The sequence below is a fragment of the Phyllopteryx taeniolatus genome, chromosome 23 (genome assembly GCF_024500385.1).
Source record: "Phyllopteryx taeniolatus isolate TA_2022b chromosome 23, UOR_Ptae_1.2, whole genome shotgun sequence".
NCBI lineage: Eukaryota > Metazoa > Chordata > Actinopteri > Syngnathiformes > Syngnathidae > Phyllopteryx > Phyllopteryx taeniolatus.
Window position 1 is genome coordinate 1,921,982 of NC_084524.1, and position 25,107 is coordinate 1,947,088.

The 25,107-nt window shown below is 43.2% G+C and overlaps 4 protein-coding genes across 10 annotated transcripts; 1 reads left to right on the top strand and 3 right to left on the bottom strand.

Moving 5' to 3' along the window:
- Window positions 1-306: 306 nt before the first annotated feature.
- tp53 (tumor protein p53) lies at window positions 307-6,691 on the bottom strand. Of its 3 annotated transcripts, none has more exons than XM_061763076.1 (11): window positions 6,632-6,691; window positions 4,691-4,773; window positions 4,553-4,607; window positions 4,282-4,461; window positions 3,034-3,208; window positions 1,842-1,954; window positions 1,665-1,774; window positions 1,467-1,591; window positions 1,182-1,273; window positions 1,039-1,109; window positions 307-746 (listed from the first exon to the last, which is right to left on the bottom strand). In XM_061763076.1, the coding sequence occupies exons 2-11, from the start codon at window positions 4,771-4,773 to the stop codon at window positions 650-652; spliced, it is 1,101 nt and encodes a 366-aa protein (XP_061619060.1). In that variant the 5' UTR covers window positions 6,632-6,691; the 3' UTR covers window positions 307-649. The 3 variants fall into 3 exon arrangements, with proteins under 3 accessions (XP_061619060.1, XP_061619058.1, XP_061619057.1); XM_061763074.1 differs by lacking the exon at window positions 6,632-6,691 and adding an exon at window positions 5,594-5,736; XM_061763073.1 differs by lacking the exon at window positions 6,632-6,691 and adding an exon at window positions 5,572-5,731.
- Window positions 6,692-6,829: 138 nt separating this feature from the next.
- Window positions 6,830-12,303, top strand: LOC133472381 (solute carrier family 2, facilitated glucose transporter member 4-like). Of its 4 annotated transcripts, XM_061763064.1 has the most exons (11): window positions 6,830-7,174; window positions 7,581-7,676; window positions 7,963-8,123; window positions 9,091-9,215; window positions 9,292-9,407; window positions 9,708-9,870; window positions 10,220-10,407; window positions 10,485-10,589; window positions 11,176-11,277; window positions 11,355-11,558; window positions 11,855-12,303. In XM_061763064.1, the coding sequence occupies exons 1-11, from the start codon at window positions 7,142-7,144 to the stop codon at window positions 12,065-12,067; spliced, it is 1,506 nt and encodes a 501-aa protein (XP_061619048.1). In that variant the 5' UTR covers window positions 6,830-7,141; the 3' UTR covers window positions 12,068-12,303. The 4 variants fall into 4 exon arrangements, with proteins under 4 accessions (XP_061619048.1, XP_061619049.1, XP_061619047.1 ...); XM_061763065.1 differs by lacking the exon at window positions 11,176-11,277; XM_061763063.1 differs by having other exon boundaries at window positions 9,091-9,407; window positions 11,176-11,558.
- Window positions 12,259-16,489, bottom strand: LOC133472388 (Y-box-binding protein 2-A-like). Its single transcript, XM_061763080.1, has 9 exons — window positions 16,282-16,489; window positions 15,250-15,313; window positions 15,142-15,175; window positions 14,987-15,076; window positions 14,520-14,741; window positions 14,296-14,381; window positions 14,040-14,220; window positions 13,851-13,964; window positions 12,259-13,780 (listed from the first exon to the last, which is right to left on the bottom strand). Exons 1-9 carry the CDS (start codon window positions 16,358-16,360, stop codon window positions 13,742-13,744), a joined length of 909 nt encoding a protein of 302 aa, XP_061619064.1. The 5' UTR covers window positions 16,361-16,489; the 3' UTR covers window positions 12,259-13,741.
- Window positions 16,490-17,857: 1,368 nt separating this feature from the next.
- serpine1 (serpin peptidase inhibitor, clade E (nexin, plasminogen activator inhibitor type 1), member 1) lies at window positions 17,858-25,106 on the bottom strand. Of its 2 annotated transcripts, none has more exons than XM_061763072.1 (8): window positions 24,983-25,106; window positions 21,180-21,424; window positions 20,167-20,391; window positions 19,533-19,727; window positions 19,241-19,439; window positions 18,892-18,992; window positions 18,689-18,775; window positions 17,858-18,165 (listed from the first exon to the last, which is right to left on the bottom strand). In XM_061763072.1, the coding sequence occupies exons 2-8, from the start codon at window positions 21,421-21,423 to the stop codon at window positions 18,041-18,043; spliced, it is 1,176 nt and encodes a 391-aa protein (XP_061619056.1). In that variant the 5' UTR covers window position 21,424; window positions 24,983-25,106; the 3' UTR covers window positions 17,858-18,040. The 2 variants fall into 2 exon arrangements, with proteins under 2 accessions (XP_061619056.1, XP_061619055.1); XM_061763071.1 differs by lacking the exon at window positions 24,983-25,106 and adding an exon at window positions 22,839-22,995.
- Between the last annotated feature and the right edge of the window lies 1 nt (window position 25,107).

Consider the following 25,107-nt stretch of genomic DNA (forward strand, 5'->3'; position numbering starts at 1 on the left):
TTTCGATGTAAACATTTTCTTATGCAAATAGAAAATATTTTATATAAACAGTCAGTATAATATTTGAAATATTCACGTTTAAAACGATGCCAAACGAAAACAAATGTTTACAAGGCCTTGGATGACCTTTAAGACGCGGGATCATTTTAGGGAGGACGTCAGTTTGCCAGAGCTTGGAATAACCCTCTTGATTTGTTTTACATCTGTCACTTAGCATTAGCATCCACGTGTATGCGAGTGTGTGCTTGAGGCGTGGGGGGGGGGGGGGGGAAATAAAGTGCCATTCCATGAGAAGGAGCCTTTGAATGTAGTTTGGGGTTTTTATTCAATGGAAAAAAGGGATGCAGCAATTCATTCACGATTACGCCGTAAGTTTCGAAAGCGTGCGTACTGCAGAAATTGCTGGAAAGCACCAAATGACGTGACAGAAGACAGCTGCTCCACTCACAATGGAGGACCCGGGACCCAATTTTGGTCAGATTACAGTCAAGTACATTTGCTGATACAGTAAAAAACATTTTAAAAAAGGAATGATAAGTGAAACATAGAAAAATAAGAGTACAAATTCTTTCCGTCATCATTTGCATGTTTTTGTTGTTGTTTTTTCTGGGGGGTGGGGGGATTTTTTTGTTGTTGCTGGTGAGACTTTTTAATCCGTGTCGCTGCGCTCTTCTTTGAGCAAGAGTCGCTTCCCACTGGACGGAAGCGGCACGTCCTGTTTCACCGCCACATTGGACTTGTTTTTTCTGGAAGGGTAAAAAAAAACAAAAGAAAATATGTATAATTTCAAGAAAATGCATTCAGCGTTTTTCAAATAGATATTCTGTTTTTATACGTTACTTAATATTACAAACTTAAAAAAATAATAATAATAATTTTAACGCCATCTCTGCCCTGAAAGTCAACTGACGCCACCTGGGAGGCTCCCACAAATTTTTGAGCAATTGGGCAAAATCTCTCGAACAAGAAAAGACGCCCGCAAATGGCCAAAATCAACCGAAAATGCGCTCTTCAATCAAATCAAAGGTTTCTTCGTACCCTTCCTTTTCCAGCAGTTCCAGGCCGTCGTTGAGTTTCTTCAATATTTCATATCGCTCGCGTCCACGAACCTGCAAGGAAATATTACAATGTTTCAACAAATAAAGCAAATAAGTGAAAATTGTACCTTTGTGGTGACTTACCGCCAAATAAATAATTTCTTTGTCGTCTCCATCAGTGCTGGAAGTTGGTTTGGGCTTCTTAACTGGGGCGGCGGCCGCGACTGGGGTGCTCTCTGTGGATAAATTGGAACAAATTATTATTCCATATGGATATTTTTGAGCATTTGTGGGGGAACCAGAAAATTCAGCCCCCAAAGGCAGTTTCAAAGAGCAACACAAAAATGTGGTCGGCATGTCTATCGTGAGTAAAAAGTCTCAAGAACCCGTGTTCGAAGGAGGCATCTGAGGGTCATTTTGACCACCTACTCCGTTTTTTGGTTTCCTTGGTGCCATTTTGCTTCTTGGTGTTGTTCTCCTCTTCGGTTTTGCGATCCCGGCCGGGACACGCGCAAATGCGCACCTCAAAACACCTGCGGCCCAAAATCAGCCCGCTGAGGAAAGGCAGAGATAAATGAGCCAGTAAGGGGACAAGGGGTCCAAGTACAATCAGAGCACAGAACTTACTCAGGGGTCTCCAGAGTCATAATGGTGAGGATGGGCCGGCGGTTCATGCCCCCCATGCAGGAGCTGTTGCACATGAAGCTGAGCAGGATGGTCGTCATCTCGGAGCCCAGCTAAGAAACGGACAACATTCCGTAGTTTGGAGCGCATTTTTCAGTTGGAGCTGTTTTCGCGACCGACCTGGGGGGGCTCGTAGGGGACGGTCACGCTCTGCCTCTTGGTGTACGCGTCCTCGAAATACTGCGCCCGCTGGCTGCCCTCCATTCGGATCAGATGGCTGCGGTACTCCGCGGCTAGACGTCAACATATGGACAATGTTTATGTGGACGCCCTTGCCGGAGAGCAAGGGCGTCCACATAAACATAGCAAACATAAACATAAACATAGCAAACAGTAGAAATAAGTGCGCAAGTTAAACAATAATGTGGATGTAAAAAAAAATAATAAGAAAAAAAAAAAAATCTAATTTTACACCCCAAAATATTTTTTATTTTATTATTTAGAATTGATTACATCTAATTAATTTATAAAAGAAAATATTTTCAAAAATGTTACAATATTTCTGTAAAATATTTAATTTAATTATATTTATTTATGTATCATTTCATTATGATGAATGTTTGAATGCAAGAAGGAATTGTTTTTTTTTACCTTTTGTTATTGTGTAAGATACATAAAAAGCACGTTTAGATTATAAACGAATTAATTCCCATTTTAATGGAATGATTCCTAATTATTTAACCAAATAATTGGCTAATGAATTAAATTAAGTTTCATTTTTAAATGACTATGCAAAATAGTTTATCAATAAAATAATTGTCAATACAAAAAATATATTTTTAATCAATTAATTCTAATTATTCAACCAAATACTTTCATACTAATTATTTAACCAAATATAATCTCAAGTACACATTTAAATTTTTATTTTAATAGTAATTACTTCTCATCCGACCTAATTTAATAAGTCAAAAACGTTTACATTTGTAAATTTACCTAATTAGTTTACCAAAATAATTCTCAATTTTTCATTGCATGATTTGTAACCAACTGTATTATTTTATGTCCATTTATCCGTAAGTAAAATTAGCAACAACAAAAATGTTAGTGTCCATAAAAGTTTATTTTAAAAATAACTCACTCATTTGTTAAATTAGATTTATGTTATGACTTAATTAGAGTTAACCAATTAACACGATAGTAGAATATGATTTGTAAAATTGTTTATTTTACAAATATTTCTTTTATTACTTACAACTAATCCATTATTCAAAGAGATACATGAACAAAAAATACATTTTTGAAATGAAAATTTGGCATCGCTTGGGACTAGCAGCGCTGTTTGTCGTCAGGGTGTCGCGGGCAGACGTACCATCCAGGTTCTGGTGGTGAGGGCAACGGCGCACCACGTCGGCCACGTGCTCCGTCTTCTTGTAGACCGCCGTGGCTCGGAGGACGGCGCCCGCCGGCGGCTCTTTGCTCACCAGCACTTCCACCGGGCTGGTCTTGGCCAGCTGGCAGTACAGCTTGTCGAGCATCACGGAATACTGACGGGAAACGCACAACATTTATTTTTGGGGGGGGTTTTGTTTTACCTCGCCAAAGTCCGTTTTTTAACCCCTCGTGTGCTGCAGGAAAGGCAGTGAGGGGAACATGTCCCGTCATGTTTCGCTCTTGCTATCAAGTCGCCAGCAGGGGGAAGGTGGGGAGGGAGCTTTTAGGGCCAGATCAACCTATCTTGAAAAAAAAAGAAAAAGAAAAAAAAAAAGGGGCCAACCGGAGCGCGCCGTGGGTCGCGTCGCAAGCAACGCCATTGGCTCGCGGCGGGCGAGAGAGAGCGATTGTCGTCGTTCGGCCAGAGTGAATGACATTCCGCGGCGCAATGAGAGAAAGAACCAAAGAGCAGTTCCGAACGGATGCCAAGGTAAGATTTTAACTTTCATAAAACCTCGGTTCCAATACGTTTTCTATTCTCGCTTGCTGGGTATTAGCATTAAAAAGTAGCCTGAGCAAAGCACGGATGGGGGTGGTGACCTGTTGCTGCTGTTGCTACAGTAGATAATCCACAATCAAACGCCATTAAAAACACACGGAAAATATATACATCGAAACTTTTTATATCCAAATTGTTTTCAATTTTTAAATCATTGTTAAGTTCCCCGATAGTTCAGAATATTCAAATTCAATTCATGCCGTTCAAAGTGGGGGGGGAAAAAGAATTTGCAATGTTTAAAAAGAAAATCACAATATAACACAAGCCTAGCACAGGTTTTCAGTTGCGTTCAGTTCAGTTTCAGCTTTTTGTTTGCCGTCTTACAAAATTATTGCTCGCTTGTACTTTGGTTTTGTTGCAACTTCTTTTTTCTTTATGACAGAACTAAAAAAAAAAAAAACATTCAAGCTGAAGTCTTATTTGAATCGTTGATTTTGATCTAAAATTCAAATCCGTATTTGTAGAATATGTAAAACTAAACTAAAATTATTTGAAATGCATTTATTTCCTCCATGGTCAATTGGCGCCCATCTTTATGAGTCCCTTGAGAGGCACTGTACAAACCCAATTTATTATTATTATTATTATTATTATTGATGATGAGGACAGTTTGAGCCTGGAACTCACAGTGGACGTGACCGACTTGGCGGTGCCAGAGTTGTGGAAACGGAGGAGGAAGCCATAGTCCCCGGGATGGTCTGTGGTGACCGGCACGGTGGAGGCCGGCGGGGGCACGCCGTCGCTGACGGGCGCCTCGGCCGCCATGTTGAAGAGATTCTCGTCAAATTGCTCCGGCAAGCCTTGGAGCTGCGAGACGGTGGCGGGGTGAGAAAAAAAAGACACCAGAGATTCGCCAACAAGGAAAAAGCAGACCGAGTACAACTATCAGGTGGGTTACCTGGTTGGTGCTCGATGGGTCATTATCTTCATTGGGAGGGAAGGGGCAAGTCAGGCTGGGGAGGGGGAGAAAAGAAAAGTGTCCGATTTTCCATTCTGAAGTGATACCACAAAGAAGAAAAAAAAAAAGGGGACTTACTAGGTGCCCCAGACTTTCAGGAATGATTCCTGGCTCATCTGGAGCTCCTGGCTGATAGACAAGTCGTCCAGGCTCGACTCCATCTTTCATGTCAAGAGACGGAGACGACAAAATGAGCAAGACGGCACGGGAAACAACATAGTTGACAACATTTCGACATTCAAGATGAAACTGCCATGGAAAGACAAACTTGTTTGGCATCGGGAGAAATGATGCAAATCCCAGAACGGGGGAAGGCTAAAGTGAAAGTAGATTTGAATATGTCATTGTCATTCGCTTTCTCTATATGTAAAGAGGGGTAGATAAAATAAGATTTCTATGACAAATAAATTATAATCAGGGATTTTGCTAATCACAAGGTCACTTTACATCATGCTAAATTTTAGTATTTCAACTTTTTTAACTATTAGTATTTTAATTTCTTATTTATGCACGCATTTTAAACATAAGCCTCATTTTTAAGCGCAATAAATTTGATGTGGTGACTGTTTTTATTGTCCATCGTTTACAGCTGTTACTGTGTTGACATCGTTGACTTGCAAATAAAGTTTTTTTCATCAATTGTATTTGTGGGAGGGAGAATTACATCCACGTCGCTAATGCTAATTGTTCAGCTAGCAGGCCATTTCGCACTTAATCGCAGTTGCCCTTACTCCAACATCGATTAGTTCGCTTTTAAACCGATTTATATGCATTATGAGACCGCATAGCAGAACGGAGTGCGTTCAACAAAACTCCGTGAAAGTCGAGGCGGAATGGCGTTAGCATAGCTGGCTAATTAGCATGGCCATTCGAGTTATGCAGCGCCATGGCCGACAAACTTTGTGCTCCAAAGAAGTCCCTGTAGTTCGCCTAAAGCACACACGATGTGACACACGCACCTGGTATGTATGCCCAGCTTACCACCGAGTGGCCAAATGAGTCACTTTGCGCGGAGGAATGTTCCGAATTGAGTCAGTCGAAAATCAAATGCCAAAATATTTTGAGCCCAAAACGTCGAGCACGTTGTTGTTTTGGGGTTTTCCACCAATCACTCCCACCAGAGGGTGGTGAGGGGGCGTGGCTTACTCCCTCGTGACTTCTCATACACCAATCAACGGGCCGCGAACATGAACACCGCCAAAACCTCCTGCTGCGTTCATGGTCATCGTAGTTTTTTCAGTAACAATGAATTTTCTTCATTTTATTAATCTTCTTATTCATTGAGTTGATTGGTTGAATAGTAGTAAAATAAATCTATATACTGAACAACATAGTATATAAATAACAATGTTCTTTTTATTTTGCTAAATAATTGGTTAATTCAACTATAACTAATACAATTTGGAATGGGATGACTTATTCAAATATAGAAATATTCGTAAAATAAAAATATATGTCTGTTTTTTTAATTATTGTTTACCTATTCATATATAACCATTTTTTTAAATGCCGATTTATTATTATTGGTTACTTGCTATGTACTATTTTGATTTTTTTCCTAACGGTATCTGAACACCCTGAAAAATGGGAAAAACAGATTTGTATTTATCGATATCACCATGTATCGTTATTGATTTCGATACAGTATCGATACACCAAATAATAGAATATTAACATCGTTACTCTATGCAGTACCAATGAAACCAATTCTGTTTTTTGCATTGTTCGGATGTTGTTCGGAGAAGTCGATACCGTATCGAAATCCTGGATACATACGGTATGGATTTGGATACAGTATCAAAACACCACACCGTCACATATGAATACGGTCACTCTATGACTTCTCCCAATATCGTCCGAACAACGAAAAACGGATTCGGTTCTATCGATATTGCCAATGATCAATTTTGCTCGCCATACGATATCGACACATCAGCAAGAAATTGAAATGTCACTTCAAAAGCAAAACGGCCAACTACTCGTAGAGTACGCGACTTTTGTGTGTGTCGAGCAGCGTACCTTAATGATTAAGGTAGTATGTTCCCAGATTGAGATTGCGCCTGTTCTCCCGTGGCTTTGTTGTGTGTCTCGAACAAGAGGGTGGGTGGGGTTAGGGCTGCGGGCGACCTTCTGGCATGTACCCTAAAATAGAAATCCATTTACGGGCGGTGGGACGTACAGACAATGGCGACGATCGGGAGCAGAGACGAGCCCCCTGTTCCATAAAAGCTGTCTTTCATCGCAATAGCCCAAAGGCCCGCTCACCTTTTTGACCTTGTTCTTCAAACTTCGAGCCCCCCCCCCCCCCCTCACCCCGACACTCCCACCAGCGACTACCTAACCGCCGCCCTCCCCTTCGGACAGAGGCACGCACATGGTTGCGCTCGGTGTCACTTTACAAGACAGTCCTGGACGGTGGACGCGTTTCCCTTTTGGATTGTATCACGTTTTGCCTTGAAGGTTGACGTCCAAGGGGGGAGCTCGGCGCGCTCTCTTTAGGGGCGGAGGTCGACGGAGCTGCCAAAAGTCATGCCGGCCGGCTTTCAGCAACTCGGAGGAGAGGTCGGTGGCCTCGGGGGATTTGCCGGGGAGGGTTTCGGCCAAGCGAGTGCTCACGATTGGGATGAAATGTGCGTGTTCGGCCGAAAAAGCGAGGCCTCCGGAACCAAAACATTCCTTGCTTGCTTCTGCGCTTTGACCTTGAGGCCAGCTCGTTTGACTGCTATGCCTCCGCTGTAGATTTTTTTATTATTATTATTATGATGTTCGTCTTTGCGGAGTTCCCATTTAGTTAGAACACGGCGTCAGGAACCGCAGGCAAGTTTCACCTGTCTGTCACCGTGGAAACAGGTGCCTGTATGGTGGCCTAAGGGGAATATGTGGGTTATATTTATATACAGTGTGTATTATTAGTGTGTGTACGCGTGTTTGCGCGTGATGTCTTTTCCAAATAATGTGCGTGTTGCAGACGGTGACCGGGACCCTGGCTCTATCGGTCTTCACTGCTGTCCTGGGATCACTGGAGTTCGGATACAACATCGGCGTCATCAATGCGCCTCAGAAGGTACGAGCGGGAGTCCGGAGTGTCATAAAGTTTCACTCAAATCAAATGCAATTAAAGAAAAGGAATACACACAATTGCTGTAAAACAAAAATACGCAACGACTGACATTGGCTTATTCGTCATTGAAAGTTCAAACTTTGGGCTGTTACTCGCGAGTCATGCGACCGGCTTCACCTTGACAGTCACGCACACACCAGCTGACAAGCGCAGCCAAAATAGGGGCCGAGATATTTATTTTGAACACAGGCGAGCGTGGGCTCGTGACCGGATATTGTCGTGTGCTCAGATCATCGAGGAGGACTACAACTCCACATGGGCGCACCGGCACGGACAAGCCATCCCGGCGGGGACCCTCACGTCCCTGTGGTCCCTGTCGGTGGCCATCTTCTCCATCGGAGGCATGCTGTCCTCATTCTGCGTGGGCTTTGTTTCCGAGTGGCTGGGCAGGTAACCGAGCGAGCGCTACTGTACACTTCAAACGCAAAAGCACGATAGCTCAGTATGCCGCAGTAATAATATTACTTGTTCTTTGCGAAGGATAAAAACTATATACCTGTAAGTAGTGTTATATTATCTGTCTATATGTGTTGCTCCGCCGTTTGTGTTCCAAAATCCATTGCTAAGCTGCTCTGCCGTCCACGCTGTTTTTTTTATCGTCAGTTAGCATGAAGCTATTGCAGACTTTGGGCAACGCTAAGCACTTGTGTGTTCTTACGACTTTTTACTTTTACTCCGCACATTCGAAATCGGACTGCGGCGCCTTCAGGGGCGGGGTAAATTTGTTCAATGCCTGCGCTCGTAATTCAAAACCCTCCGAACTTCACTTTGCTTCACTTGAATGTACTTTACGCTGCTCCTGTTGGTCTGTGCGCCTCGGGGGCAGAGGTGGGTAGTAACGCGCGACATTTACTCAAGTCACATTTCCGATCAACTGTGCTTGTCAGAGTACTTTAAATGCACCGTACTTTTTACATTTACTTGAGTATTTATGTGAAGAAGGATCGATACTTTTACTCCGTTACAAAGATGGATTTGCCGTTCGTTACTTTTATTTATCCATTCTTGCTGCGTGCGAGTCTATTTTTAGACTCCGCCTTCGACTTCCGCATAGGGCGCCCGCTGCGCCAATCACTAAGGTCATTTGACTCCAACTCACCAATCAGACGACACAAGGCAGTCACGTGACCGCGCACGTAGCTTCCGCGAGCCAATCAAAATGAGTCATTTTGAGGGGAAAAAAAAAAAAGTAATAAAATAAAACAGCAGCGCTAGCGTGTTTACTTTACAGACAGCAAAACAACAACAGCTTTGTCAATGCAGCTCTTCAATTGTGACTGCCCAAACTTGGACATTTCAGCCCACTTTTGACTTGAGAAAGCACCTTGCAGTAAGTGGCGGATGTGTGGTGTTGCAGGAGAAAAGCTCTGCTGATCAACAACCTGCTGGCCTTCGTGGGCGGCGGCCTGATGGGCCTGTCCAAGCTGTGTCGCTCCTTCGAAATGATGATCCTCGGACGCTGCGTCATCGGCGCCTACTGCGGTGGGCCTCGCCTCCCGCGTCGCGCTTTTCTTCGGCCGCCGCGATCGCGTTTGACGCCGCTCCTTTCGGCCCCCAGGGCTGGCGTCCGGCTTGACCCCCATGTACGTGGGGGAGATCGCGCCCACCGGTCTGCGGGGGGCGCTGGGCACGCTGCATCAGCTGGCGATCGTCACGGGAATTCTCATCGCGCAGGTGAGAGGGCAGCGAGTTTGGCGAAGAACAGTAACGTACGAACAATGGCGAAGGACATTAACACACAACGACTTTAAGCCCCACCGGAAGTGCGCTCTCGCTCCCTCTGACTGTTTCATTCGTGAATTGGTTACCTGGGCCTCACGTTGCTCCGCTGAGGGTTCGAGTCGTTCTGTTGTGGCGTTTGCGTTTCCATTGCGCGTTTGGTGCTTTCAACATTTTGCGCTGTGGCGCTCGCAATTTTCGTGAGCCGTCTCGGCCACCGTAGTCACGAATCCCAAGGCGCCTGCCTCGATTTAGATCTTAGGGCTGCAGCAGCTGCTGGGCGGCGAGGAGCTGTGGCCCGTCCTGATGGGGCTGACGGTGGTGCCCACCGTCCTCCAGATGGCACTGTTGCCCTTCTGCCCGGAGAGCCCCCGCTTCCTCTTCATCGTCCGCTGTCAGGAGCACCAGGCCAAGAGAGGTGAGCGCCGCAGCAGCCCCCGGATGACTCCTTCACGGTCTTCCCGAGTCCTCCTCGTCTTCCCACTCTTCCACCTTTTTGTCCTCCCGCCTTCTTCTTCCTTCTCCCTCTTCCTCATCATCTCCTCTTATTCTTCCTTTTCTGATTCCTCATCGTTGTCTCCATCTTCACCTTCTTTTCTTCCTCCTCCTCTTTCTTCTTGCTCCTCTTCTTCCCCTCTCTATCGCCGATTCTTCCTTCCCTTCTTCCTCTTCGCCCGACATGAAAGCGTTCCCAGTGGCAAGTAAGCAAAAACATGAAACGCGGTTGACCGGCAGGAGTTTAAGCGGCGTTCCCGTCGGGTTTTCAGGCCTGCGGCGGTTGACCGGCCGTCAGGACGTGGGCGACCTGCTGGCGGAGATGAAGGAGGAGAAGAGGAGGATGGACATGGAGCGGAAGGTCTCCATCGTGGAGCTGTTCCGCTCGCCGGTGCACCGCCAGCCCCTCGTCATCTCCATCCTGCTGCAGCTCTCCCAGCAGCTCTCCGGGATCAATGCGGTCGGTTGCCCTCGGGAGATGTTCCGAATCTCTTCGGTGATGTTGTTTCATTTTTCTCTCTCTCTGCCTCCGCGCAGATTTTCTACTACTCCACGAGCATCTTCACCAAGGCCGGAGTCCAGAGTCCGGTTTACGCCACAGTAGGAGCCGGAATAGTGAACTGTGCTTTCACCGTGGTCTCGGTCAGTCGGAACAATTTCTCGGTTTTGGATTCACAGCGCTTCACTTTTTCCGCAGCCAATAGCGACAATGTGAAGGAAAAAAAAAAAGACAATCGCATGCACATTTGCTCTCTTTTGTTGATTCACCCGTGGTGGCAGTTTAAACATTTTGTTTAAACCAATGCCACGAGCTTGGCACCGCAGCTTGGCGCATACCTCTCGAGCGCCATCAGGTTAGATGGGCAGCCATTTTGCAACTGACTCACTGGGCCAGACACACAGATTGAAACACAGATACTAAGATGGCGACCCCAAGTGGACAAAAATAATACATGCGCCTCACATGCATGTTTTATTGGTATTATGCATCAAACTTTAAAAGATACACAAACAACAGATTTGCATTCATTGTTGGACTACTGAACATGTAATTGGTTTAATTTATTAAAAAATAACTTATGTCACTATTATGCAGTGTTGTGTCTAAAACTTTGAGGAAAACATTCCTTGAATCCGTTTTGCTGTAGCATCAAATTTGGGAAAAGTGGAGTGCTGAGAATAGTTTCCAGATATGTCAGGAATGAATGCGACTCCAACTTCTTCACAGCTCTTCCTAGTGGAGCGGATGGGCCGGAGGACCCTCCACATGCTGGGACTGGGCGGCATGTGCGTCTGCGCCGTGCTCATGACCGTCGCGCTCAGCTTATTGGTCGGCCTCCCCGCGTTCCAGTCCGCCCGCGCGGCGCCGGCTGTTTCCTGACGCTTGTCCGTCTCCGCTCCTCACAGGACACGGTCCCCGCCATGAGCTACGTCAGCATGCTGTCCATCTTTGGCTTTGTGGCCTTCTTCGAGGTGGGTCCGGGTCCCATCCCTTGGTTCTTTGTCGCCGAGCTGTTCTCGCAGGGTCCCCGGCCGGCCGCAATGGCCGTGGCGGGGTGCTCGAACTGGACCGCTAACTTCGTCGTCGGCATGGGCTTCCAGTACGTTGCTGTGAGTACGCTCCCCGTTCCCCTCGCAATAATTGATCGTGTCACTTATCTAACTAAAGTAGCTCCTCACAATGCGAAGAATACGGATTCCTTTCACGGAAGACTCATGATGTGGTATGCTTTGGATCACGATGGGCACATTTCCATACGTGATACCATCAGATTTTGTTACCGTTCAATAGGCGCACGATGTGGCACGCTTTGGATCACAAACCGTTCCTTTTGATGGACGTGCTCTCCTGATCCAAAGCATACCGCATCATGATCCAACACATCGGTCCGCTCCATTCCCGCCAGGAGCTGTGCGGTCCGTACGTCTTCCTGATCTTCGCCGTGCTCCTGCTCGTCTTCCTCGTCTTCACGTTCTTCCGCGTGCCCGAGACGCGGGGCAAGACCTTCGACCAGATCGCCGCCAACTTCCACCGCAGCTTGCCCGACGCCATGATGGACATGGATATGGAGCTCAACAAGACCAGCACGGAATTGGACTATTTGGGGGACGAAAGTTAACTGAGAACTGGACATTTTCCATGATGACGTTTGAGGGGTTTTATTGTATTTATTATGGCGTGCTTTGGTTTCCGACAAAATTTTAGCTCTTATTTCCGCAGGATGCGTAACGCACATTTACTTTTAATTCCACACTGTAATTTCTGCACTTTAATAATATACATCAGTGGCTGTTTGTGTTATTAAAAGAGAAAAGAAAAAAAAAAAAAAAAAAAAAAAGCCTCAAAACAGGAACTCATCTCAAACATTTCATCTGACTTTAACCAAGTGTATTCGACAGACGCATGGTAACGCTGAATTACATATTTGTCACATGGTGAGTAAAGTTCGATAACTAAATCCAGGAAGTCCTACAAAACAACTTTTCCCAGACATTTTCATCCAAGAGCAATTTGTAACCATGCTAAATTGTAGACATTTTGCATTTTTGTCAGTGTGTAAGCAAAGTTGTTAGGTGCCTTGTCAAATCACTACCAGATGGTAAAATACAAAAGTTTTCCATTTTTTTTTTTTTTTTATAATGGCATGTCAGCAAAAATGGATTATTCAGGTATTAAAAAAACATTGCAGAAAAACAAAGCGGTCTTGGATTTTTGGCTAACACCAACCCAATTTTAAACATTACCAGATGAGTGATGCTAAAATTACAAAAATCATAACATGTGCAACATTCAATGATTTATTGAAAAGTCATGCAAAGTCATCTTTGACGTTCCATCTTTTCACTAGCCAATATTAAGCACAATCTCAACTTTTTGCAATAGCTTTCACATCAAGCAAATTTAGCCAAATGCCCATCAGTGTAGTGAACAACATTGAGCCAGCTGGGCTTTTGGAGTGCTTTCCTACTTATTAGAAGAAAATCTATTCCGTCAATACCTCGTGTAGATATTAATTTCAAATCATGTTAGAAGTACATTTTCTGCCCAGATGTAAATAAACTGCAATAAAAACAGATCAGGATTGCAAACATGGTTTTATTATCATTGGCTTAACATTGCACATAATCCCCTCCATGGAAAAAAAAAAAAAAAAAAAAAAAGAAAAAAAAAGAAAATTCAAAAGTCAAACAAAAACTAAAGTCTTTCCATTAATAATGCACCCTCTGACAAGGATAACGAACGATAACGAGCCTTTAAGAATTGTCTGGCGGTACCAAATCCCAGCCCCGTAATGCAGCTGCTTTGTTCTCCCCTCTTCAAATAAATTAAAAAGTTAAATAAAAATCAAGGCTAGTTCCTGTAGTAACTACTTGATGCGTCAATTTAAAGAAAATTCATTTGTTTAAATAGGGAATTTGGGCAAGTACCGGTCATTTGATTTCCCTTTTTTTTTTTTTTTTTTTGCCCCTTGTAAAGATCAAATTAGACACCCGTCCCCTGTTTCGACACCTGCGTCCTACGGAGGAAGGGGCACAGGTGGGCCGAGGGGCGAAGCAGGTTTTGGGGCATACAAGGAGGGGAGATGTGCGTTCTCAAATAGGGCCAGTCCTTCAACACATGGACCCATTACAAAAATGGAGGTACCAAAAAACAACAACACAAAAAAAACAAACAAAAAAAAGGCTATTGAAACTGGATAAAATGTTACCATTTGGCCTGCTAACATTTAACACTGAACTAAAAGGTTCATCTGCACCTCTTCGAGGGTCCCACGACTGTCCGCTCGGGGACGTCACTCAGTCGGCGCCGGGACAGTTGTGTCAGCGGCTTGCTGCAAGTCAGCGGCAACAAGTCAATGCCGTCACCCTCTAGAACGAGCAGCGGTTTATTCGGCGACTTACCTCTGGCGATTTGGGCGAACTTTGAAGGGAGCCCTTCTGGGATTTGACTTGCACATCCACCTTGGATGTCTGAGGAGGGGTACCGGTTTCCGAGGCAGACTTCTCAGTACCGTTCTGCGGCGACAGAGTGGGAGCTCAATTCCGGTACAGACCTGAGCAAAATGTGGCGTTTACTAGACGGAGTCTCACTTTGGAGACAGATGACTCAGAGTTCCTCTGCCGGCGGCGGCCGGCCTGGCGCCGCTGCTTCGGCCCGTCGCCGGCACCGCCGTCGTTTTCGGATGATTCCGGTTGGTCCTCGGGCGCGCTAGCCCGCTGCTGCTGATCTTCCGCCTTCGGCTGATCCGAAGCAGGCCGCGGACGGAACGGACTGGAACCGTTAACGCATACGGCAATCAATAAAGCAGCGAGTCAGCAAAGAAAAACAAAAAACAAAACACGTTACCGCCGATACGGCCGCCAGAACCGACGTCGTGGTGGTCTTGATTGTGCTTGATCTTCTCCTGTGGCTTTTGGCTCACCAGCTTCACCCTGAAAAGAAAAAAAACAAACAAACCCTAATACTGGATAAAATGCTAACATGCTAGCAGCTGGTAGGATAATATTTGGCACGATAGCAATAACTGTACAGAAAATGCTAAGGCAGAACCATAAAGTATTTCGTCTCACGTTTTGCGGCTCCGGACGCGGTCGGGGAGGCCTTTGGCGGCGCTGCTGGGGTCTGCCGTTCTCCGCGTGCCCCTCCTCGTCGTCGCCGACGGGCCGGCCGTCTGCGGCCTTGTCGCCGGGCCGCGGGAAGAACCGCCGCCGGAAGCGCCGCTTGTTGGGCGCGTATCGACTGCCCTTAACGGGCACCCCGCCGGGGCCAGTCACGTTGGCTGCTTCCGAACCCTTGGGAGGCGAGGTCATCAGAAAGAACTAGCAGTTTTGCAAGTTTTCTAATTTAAGTACCACTTTTTCCACAGTCATCACAATTTGTCAAAAATACAATATTCCTAAATTGAAGAAAAAAAAAGGTATTCTACAAACTAGCAGTATAAAATACTGGGAAGGAAATCAACATTTTTAAAGTCCTATGAAAATAGAATTATTATTATTATTTATTTAAAAAAAAAATCAAAATGGCTTCAGCTCACCTTGACAGCTTCGATCACATCAAACTCGACCACCTCACCGTCCCCAACACTCCGCAGGAACTTTCTCGGGTTGTTTTTCTTGATTGCAGTCTGCCAAAAGACAACAAGAGTCACCAACAGACACGAGCCGAAGCCAAACGTCAGTCTCGCTTTACCTGATGAACAAAAACATCTTCCTTGGTATCATTCCTAAAGAAAGAAAAAAAGATCAAATAAACCATTCTGGTTGTAAGATGATCCTAAGTACCAAAATAAATAAATACCTGTTTATGAAGCCATATCCGTTACGTACGTTGAACCACTTTACTCTCCCTTGCACCAAGGTGGCTAAAGCAATGTTAGCATTTGATTAAAAGCAGAGTCAATAAAACACACAATGCTAATCATGCTAACTAGCACAGCAGTAGGGATTTTAGGGGAGGGGGATTGTCCACATGATTCTGAATTGTGCATCGTTTGTGTGTGAGCTAATCATTAACAGCAAGACTTTGAGATCCAGTTCACAAGGAAGTGCCAATGTCATAAAAATAAGTCAAATTCTCAAAACACAACACTTTCCAGCAGTCATCTTAAAACAGGGCTCCCAAATCCCCCCCAATGCAAATTTTCATCCCAATCGTAAAATCCGTTGGTCATTGGTCCTCAATTTAAAGTGTTCGCAAACATTACACAAAGTACCGCCTAAAATAAATAAATTTGGCTCAAGCAACATCCCAAACAACAAAATACAGTTAAATGAAAATTTTACCAGTTTAGAAACAAAAAGTCCTTGAAAGATTAAATTCAAACGTTCTACTCAAGTTAAATACAACTGAACTTTACGCAAATGTACTGTAGTTTAAGCCTCTATTTACAGTTTGAACATTTACTGTAAATCAGTGATTATTTCACATATCAGACAGCACTGGTATTCATAGTTCAAGTTTTTTATTTTATTTTTATTTTTTTTAAACACCAATAGAAACTCCTATTTCTCCACCTCCCTGATAATGTTTCTAAAGTCAAGTGTGAATTCCTGACAAAAAAAAAAAAAAAAAAAAAGTTTTGAGCTCTCAAATTTGAGGGGCCGACACTTCAGTTGACCTCATTTCGCAATCACTGAATTAAACTGGAGGTTGCACCTGAGCCCACAAATACGCCATTAAGTGCCCCGTTAGAGCAAATGTAGGCCAAATAAACCACTCAAGACTGCACAGCAACTTTTATCACAAACTCACATAAGACAATAAAAATGGCGTCACAGCTGCGCTCACTTATGCCGTGATTGATTAGCCAGTCACACACCTAAGACTCACCTAAGACTTTTCTTTCTGCTTGTGGCTTGTCTTCCTCGGGGGCCGCAGGTGGAGCGCTCTGCGCCTCGGCGTCGGACATGCTGAGTGTAGTACCTCGGTCTCCTCGCCCTGACTCCCGACCTAAAGTTCTCCGACCCACCGACCACCTGTTCACATTTTTATCCAGACGTCGCCCGGGGCCACCGGGCGGAAGTCGCCTCCTGATTGGCTAAACGAGCGCAGGGGCGGGAAAGGAGGAGCGGGTCAAAAAACACCATAGAAGAAGAAAACGAAAAAAGGAGCGGAAGTTTGGTCGAAAGTGCAGGTAAGCGAGCTCTTATTTTACTTTATTTCTTACATTTTATCCCTCTTAATCGACACCCAACAGCAAAAATAAGTTACCTAAATGTAAAATAAAATAAACAACAAAATAAATAAAACTTTAGAGGTTCAGTATCTGTCCATTGTGGGATGAGAAGGTCCCTTGTTAATCTGTGTAAACTGTTAGCATCGTTATCTTTATTTATTCTTTATTCTTTTATCTCGAAAAATTGCCTTTACAATGTAACTTTGTAATTTTTCGACATTTACAACAGTCTATTTCTTTGTTTCCCCTGTAAAATAATTAGTTACAGTGGGTACGGAAAGTTTTCAGACCCCTTTAAATTTTACACTCTTTGTTATATTGCAGCCATTTATTGAAATACTTTAAGTTCATTTTTTTTCCCTCATTAATGTACACACAGCACCCCATATTGGCAGAAAAAATATTTATTGAAATTATTGCTGATTTATTAAAAAAGAAAAACTGTAATATCACACAGCCATAAGTATTTTTTAATAAATCTGCAAAAATTTCAACAGTTCTGTTTTTTTTCTGTCATATGGGGTGCTATGTGTACATTAATGTGAAAAAAATGAACTTAAATGACTTTAGCAAATGGCTGCAATATAAAAAAAGAGTGACAAATTTAAAGGGGTCTGAAAACTTTCCGTACCCACTGTATGTTACCATTTTTCAACATAAAATTATAACTTTAGTCACATAATTTTGCAATTTTTTTTGTCAAGTGAAAGTGTGACTTTCTCATGTTACCACTTTTTATAAAATGTAAAATTATGACTATTCACTTTTAAGTATAACATTACAAGCTTCTTCTCGTAATGTTAGCATTTTTTGTGTCGAAAAATTTCAACTTTATTCTTCTGTCACCACTTTTTCAAACATAAAATTAAAATTTTACTCGTAATTTGCTTTTTTTTTTTTTTTTTTTACAGAAAATTATGACTCCATTCATGTTACTTAAAAAATTTTATATATGACTATTAAAATATTGTAATGTTAAAGTACAACTTGATAATGCTACCACTTTTTTCCCACATGAAATTGCAATTTTATTCTCAAAATGTTACTTTTTAAACTTAACATAATTACTTCATTCTCAAAATATTATGACTTTTTTTTTACTTTTAACTTGATCATGTTACCGCTTTTTTTTCACATCAAGGGACTTTTCTGGCAAAAAAAAATTCGCCTTGAGGCTGTAACTTTGATGACGGACACCTTTTTCAACATTCACAAAGAAAGAAGTTAAAACAATATATATATCTTTTAATAAATACAATATAAATACAGACGTAGCATGGCAACAAGACTGAGTGAAAACGAGCAGAAAGAGGAAGTGCATCAGTGTCATGTCTGTCAAGTCCTAGTTTTGAAAAGTTGTCATGTGGTGTCGAGTCGTCGTCGGTCGGATACGGCGGAAGTCGTGCTGGCTTCTCAAGCGGGATGACTGAACTGGCCCATGAACAAAATGGCCCCCGTGCGTTTGTGCTGGATCAAGAAGACAAAAGGCCGATCCAAAGTCAACTCCTCCACTGCCATTCGGGAAAACATCACCGCGGCTGAAAAGACACACAAATGCGGTCAGGACCCGCCCTTTGCACACCACTCTTGACTATCTCATATTAGGACTTTATTCTCGTAAAGTAATGATTTTGTCACATCAAATTATGACTTTATTCTCATAGTCTTATCACGTTTTCTCACATAAAATAACAACTTTAGTCTCGTACTTGTTACCACTTTTTCACGCAAAATTACAACTTTTTTTCCTCATTAACTTTCCACTTTTTTCCCCCAGCTAAAATTATGACATTCTTATTGTAATATTACCACTATTTCCCATTAAAAAAAAAAAATCTGTTTATTCTAGTAATGTAACCATGTTCCCCCCAACCTCTAACCCAGTAACGTTGGCCACTTTTTTTTAACGTAAAAATTGAAACTTTATTTTCATAATGTTGCCATCTTTTTCAGTCCAATGAGAGCGTTCCACTGCTATGCGGTTGCACCGCCATGTTGTGCGCGTTTTTCAATGTATTCAAATGGAGGCCTCGCCCATCTGCAGTCGAGCACCCGCCTTACCCGTTGCCGCCGCTCCCTTCGTTCCTCGCTCGTTGACCTCAAACTTGACCGTCTGCAGGACCTTGGACACCCAAAGCCTCTCGTCGGCTGAAGGCAAGAAACCCGACATTAAAAAACGCTGTAGTTCCTCAAATAGGTGGTTAGATGCCGCGCCCCAATGAATTGCAACCATCTGAAATAAATGCGTTTGTTGTTGTACTCACTGGTAATGTGGCTGAAGTCGGCCGTGGCCGGACTGAAGATGTTGGCCAGGCCCACTTCGGTGAGCGCAGCCTTCAAGTTGACTTCCGAGTTCAGAGTAAACCTGAAAACGCCAACAAACGCTGCTTCATGCTATTCTCGCCTAAACGGCCCAAAAGATTTAGCGACGTAAAATTACAACTTTAGTCTCTTCATTTTGTGATTTTTTTTTTTCATTTCAAGACTTTAATCTCATAATGTTCTGGCTTTTTCCCCCCGTGACGCTATTACGGGACCGTTCCGACTTGGTTCCCGTAAAATGACAACTTCGGTCTCCCAGTACGGAATATTATATGCGGCGGGATTCCTTACCTGGGCATGGTTAGCTGCCGCCGAACGCTCCTGAGCGCGGCTCGCCACTGCCGGATCCTCTGGCCGCTCAGGTCGCCGCCGAGCGCGCTCAGCGGCACGTCGGCTTCGAAGGGCGACACCAGGAGCATGCTCAGCGAGTCGCTCTCGTACGGGACCTCCACGACGTCATAGTCCACGCCGCTGGCGGTCACAAACTCCCCTGTGGACGCAGTCAAAGGAGAGTTTAGACCAAGAAGTACAACAATTTAGCTACTGTACTTAACTAGATGCGTGAGTGTTATTTTGACGCTACCGTAGTTGAAACGGTTGATGAGCGTCATCATTGGAACGGGCACAGCGCTGCCGTTGGCGCAGTGGAACATCCTCTCGTGCGTCAGCTTGGGGTCGAAGGGCACCTTCCAGAGTCCCTGGAAGTGGAGCGCGTTGAGGAGCACCAGGCGCGTCTCGTCGCTCAGAGATCCCCGCGCCAAGAACTCGGGGATGGCGCCTGGGAAAAAAGCAACAGCGGCCGCGCTCAAAACGTGAAAAGGAAAATTACAAGACTGAAGATCATTTTTGGCGGGGGTACAAGGAAAAAAGTATGATTATTCTCGTAGCATTCCAATTTTGTTGTTGTTTTCTTCCTTAAAATGAAAACTTTATTCTCGTAACCTTTGTAAAATAATTTACGACTGTTCCACAAAATGTCAACACTTTCGGACTGCCCCTCGTTCTCGTAAACAGTGCGACTTTTTAAAGTCGTCATGTTCCGACTTCTTTTGTCGGGCAAAAAAATATGGCTTTACTCTCGTAACATTACAGTTGTCTCGTTGCAATACTGAATTTCCTCCACGACTTTTCTCGGGCAAATCTTGACTTTGTTGGGACTTTTGCATGTAATATTGCGACTTTTCTGGGGCACTGTAAAACTGTGGCTTTTGGGTTACCGGCGGTGTGGTCCGAGACCCAGGCGTTGATGACGTCCAGCGCCTGCTGGGGCCTGCTGAAGTCCACTTGGTGCGGGTGGCTCCTGAAGGCCTTGGACAGCGCCCGGCGGTATCCTTTGCCCAGGCTCAGCTTCCTCTCCACCATGACCCCGCTAGCCATCTCCAAGCCGTCCTCGGCGTGGAGGTCGCGCTGCAGGAGGTGCTGTTGGCGAGACATTCCTCGCTCTGCGGGAAATATTTTTATTAAAGCGCCGCGTAAGCATTTGCAATAGGCTTCAAACTGTAGATGCCGTCGCTAATACTTTCAGCAACATGGGGAAAAAATGTGTCAACTTACAATTTCTTTCTTGTAACAGTAAAAACTTTTCCTCGTAACGTTAAGATTTGTTTTCTGTGTAAAATTCTGCGGGGTTTGCTTTCCCCTCTGCAAAATGTGCATTTTTGTTTTAATATTCAGCCTTATTTTGACTTTGTTCTTGTAAAATTCAGACTTCTATTCTTGTAATATTCAGAATTTATACTTAAAAAAAAAAAAGATTGTTAGTTTTGACTTGTTTTTGTAAAATTTGCATTTTTTAGTTTTTAGTGACATTTTCTCATTATATTAAGAGATTTCTTTAGTAAAATTAAAACCTGTTTGTCAAATCCTGACTTTTTACTTGAGAAATTACTTTGTCCTCATATACAGACTTTTTAAAAGTAAAATTGACTTTTTTCTTGTAAATTCAGACTTAAAAAATGCACTTTTTTTCCCCTTGTAATATTCACATTTTCTTTCGTAAAAATTACTACTTTCTTTATACTCGTAAAATGCTGACTTTTTCTAGCAAAATGGTAACTGTATTTTGTCAAATTTTGACTTTTTTCCCCTGCCCTTTTGACTCATTCTTGAATTTTCCCAGCAATTCCGAACAAATATTTGGATCATTTTTGATCATAGGAGGCGAGTAGCTAGTCACAACGATACGAGCAAGCGCGTCTCCGTGGTCATACGACGCACATATCGTCGTCACCTTGCAGGGAAAATCCCATCGCGGCGGTCATGGCCTTGCGAGTGTTCCCCGCCGCTCCGAGTTGCGCCATCGCCAGGACGGAAGAAACGCCGTACGGGGAGAAAATCACGTTGCGGTCCGCCGAGGCTGCGGCCAAGCGGGCGAAGAGCCTCAAGCCGAAGTCGCTCTGTTTGTCCTGCAGAGAGCCCAGCGCCCCTCCGCTCGCGGCCAGCAACAGCACAACGGAAAAGTACCTGCTAAACATCCTGTTGACGAAAACATCACCGCTTTATTGTTGGAACTTTAGTCTCGTCACATTACATTTTTTTTCTCGCAATATACATTTACGACATTATCCTCTTAATGTTACAAGCTAATTTTTTTTCCTCGACTTATGTTCCCCCACCCAAAAATGGAGTTTATGCTAAATAAATAAAAGTCGGATTTTATTCTCATAAAATTCTGACTTTTTTTCTAAAACAAATAAATGAAATTAGGAACTTATTCACATTACAATGCAACTGTTTGTCCTTGTAATATTAGGACTTGTTTCAAAGCAATATGATTTTATTCTGATAACATTTCAGTATTTTTTTCTAAAATTACAACTCTTTTCAAAAAATAAGAGTTTATTTGTATTTGCGTTCACACCGGTTTGCCACGCGAGGCGGCACACCAGCGCTTTTTGGCCGACGACCTTTGACTCGGGTCGTGTTTGCGCAACGAGTCGGCGCCGGCGTTGCGCAAACATCCAGTCCAAACAGAGGCTTGGAAAAGTTCACATTTGAACATAATGACTTCATTTATTGGAAGCAAATGACAACTTTACTTCTTGTAATATTTGGACTTTTTTCTCAAATGTTTTTTCCCCCTGTAATAATATGGCTGGTCTTGTAACATGACATTTTCTTTTTCTCGTAACGTTTATGACATTTTATCATAGCATTAAGCAACAAAGTGTTTTTTCTTGTCACATTCACGTGACAAAACGACTTTTCACATAACATTGCAACTTTTCCCATTATGTTTGGGATTTTTTTTTTAATAATATGACTGTTTCGCTCAACTTTACGACTTCTGATTCTGATTTTTTTTTCATAACATTGACTTTTTCTTCTAACTTTCCAACTTTTTTTTACGACATGAGTTTTTTTCCTCATAGCAATATAACTTGTCTGGTGACAGTACATTTCTTGTAACATTATGATTTTTTTCTGTGACATTGTCATTTTATTCCTATAACAATACGACAATTCCGTTTCCCCTTACATGACGACCTTTTCTTGCAAGAATATAACTTTTCTCGTGACATTACAACTTTCCACTTAGCATTAAGACATTTTTTGTGACTTTATGTCCCAGCAATGCAATTCTCATAATATGACTATTTATTTCTTTAGAAAGTCTGACGTTATTCTCTCTAAAAATATGACTTTTTCCTGACACAATTCCAACCTGACAATGACTAAATAAAAGTAAATCAAAAATAAAAGTATAATAATGCAAAAAAAAATAAAAATAATGAAATAGATTTTCCTGCCACCATTACAACTTTTTCCCTGCTAAAATGTTCACAAATAGAAAACCTTCTATTATGATTGCCTTACTGGACGAGCGTCGCAAAATAAACGACAGGCTTAGTTATACGTAGCTTGCAGACAATTAGCGAAAGGTTCCTACCTTGTCAACGCCGTCCAAGCTATCTCGTTTGCTGTGGCTGCTGCTTGAATGTAAATGACCCGAGGAGTTCCTTTGCTTTTATAGGGTTTGAACACACACACACACGCAGTAAGTTGCGGTCGGGTCTAAAGCCTGCCCCCCCCCTTGCGCACACAGAGGTTATTTGTGATGATGATGTCATTTGGCACTGTCTGGAAAGGCTTCCTTTTCATACACTTGACACATCCGCCCACTCGTTCTGTCTGGTGTGTGGAAAAAAGTCACTTCAGTGTTTTCTCCTCGCCACTAAAACACACACACACACACAAATCCCTCTGGTATGCAGGAACTGTCCTCACAAGGAGAAAGTGAAACACTCAATGTGATCAATGACATAAATATGACAAGTATTTTGTAAAACTACTTTTAGGATGACTACGGCCCGATTTGTGGGAATAGGGAAAACAATGGGCATCATTGATTTAGATTTGTTTTGGTCTTTTTTTTTTTTTTTTTTTTACATGTCAATCATTAGACACCACTGTGACGTAGCAATGTAAAATATTACTAATACTTTATCATCATCTATTTTTTCCATGTATAACATTAAAGCTTCGAATTCCACCTTAATTCTCGACATCGTGCGTGCATGCTGAGTGACAACTATTTATAATTGCTTTCAAAAAAATAAAAATACAAACGGTGCGAGTTTATCTTGAACACAGTCGTTGATCTGTGGAGGGTGACGCATCGAAAGAAAACCTTTTCTAGAGAATAACAACATTCCTTATCACTCTTCTCACCGAGCATCTGGTATATGCAGTACAGTAAATGGGAAGTAGTGGAATTTTTCCATTCTGGGCTGGGGGTCAGGCATTTGGCAACCCCCAAAAAGTCCCGATGGGGTCATTTCTTATCTAACTGGAAGACTTATAGGCACCCGCACCATAAATGGAAAGGGAACATTTTAGAGGGACTGGGACAATCGTGTCTAAATATAAAAGGATGCATCAGCAACATCTGTTTGCTATTAGCAACAAAACAAAGATTTTTTTTGAGGGAGGGGTTAAAGCGCCTAAAAGGTGACACATGGCAAAAGCATCCAAAAGTACATTTGAAGCTTTTGCTATGCTCACAAATCAAAACTCCTCAAAGCCAATAGCAAAATTGCATGACAAAATATTTTTCTCAATCAGAATATGATGATTATTTTTGTTTTGTATTTGAACATAAACCTTTGGGTTTCTCCTAATGGGGTCTATCGCCATGGCAACAGTCCAGTACATACAAGCCGATTGTGTAAAGCGAGCGTGAGCGCGTTGTGTTGAAGTTGGCCGCCGCCTCGCTGACTCAGCAACACTTCATCCTTTCCATTCCTTCTTACTGCGCAATGACTCCTGGCGTGTGCTCACTTCATTCACTTTCCAAACACTAACATGGAAATTTAGGGAACGAGGAAGCAAGGAAACAAGTATGGTATGAAAGGAAGGGAGAAATGCAAGAAGCTAAGGAGGAGGAAGGATTAAGGGAAGGGAGGAAGGAAGGAAAGGAGAAAGGAAGGAAGGGGAGGAAGAAGGGATGTACAGAAAAATGAAGAATGGCATGGAAAGAAGGACACTGAGGAGTAAGAAAGGAAGGATGCACTGGAGGATGTAGGAAAAGGAAGGAATTAAGGAAAGGAGTGAGGAAGGGAAAGCGAAAAGATGAAAGTTAGGAGGGAAGGGTGAATAAAAGGAAGGAACGATGGAAGAAGGAAGTATGGGTGAAAGAATTAAAGAAAGGAAGGGAAGAAGGATGAAAGGGAGGATGGATGCATGGGAGGAAACAATTAAGGTATGACATGAAGGAAGGAAGGAAGGAAGGAAGGGGCTCACAGGCAAGCAGTCCAACACACAAACACACAACGGGACTTTAAACCTTAACACTGGTCTTGAAACCCCATTTTGAAACCTTAACCCCAAGTTAAAACCCTAACCCTGGCTTCCAACCATGACTTGAATCGCTAACTGCAAACCCAAACCCAGAGGCCCCATTTGAAGACGCTAAACCTGCCTTGAAGCCGTTTTTTTTTTAAATTAACGAGAAACGTTGTTGTGTTGAATAGATCTAGTTGTAAAAAAAAAACGTATAAATGTAGTCAAAAGAAAAATGTTTAAAGTACATACCTACCTTTGGCCCACTCTGTATTAGGAAATGGCCATTAAATAATGTCTGATAGCTCGTCGACGGTCGATTATGCGTTAAACGGAGACGTTTGAACGCACCAGGCGCGCTTAAATTACGTCACCAA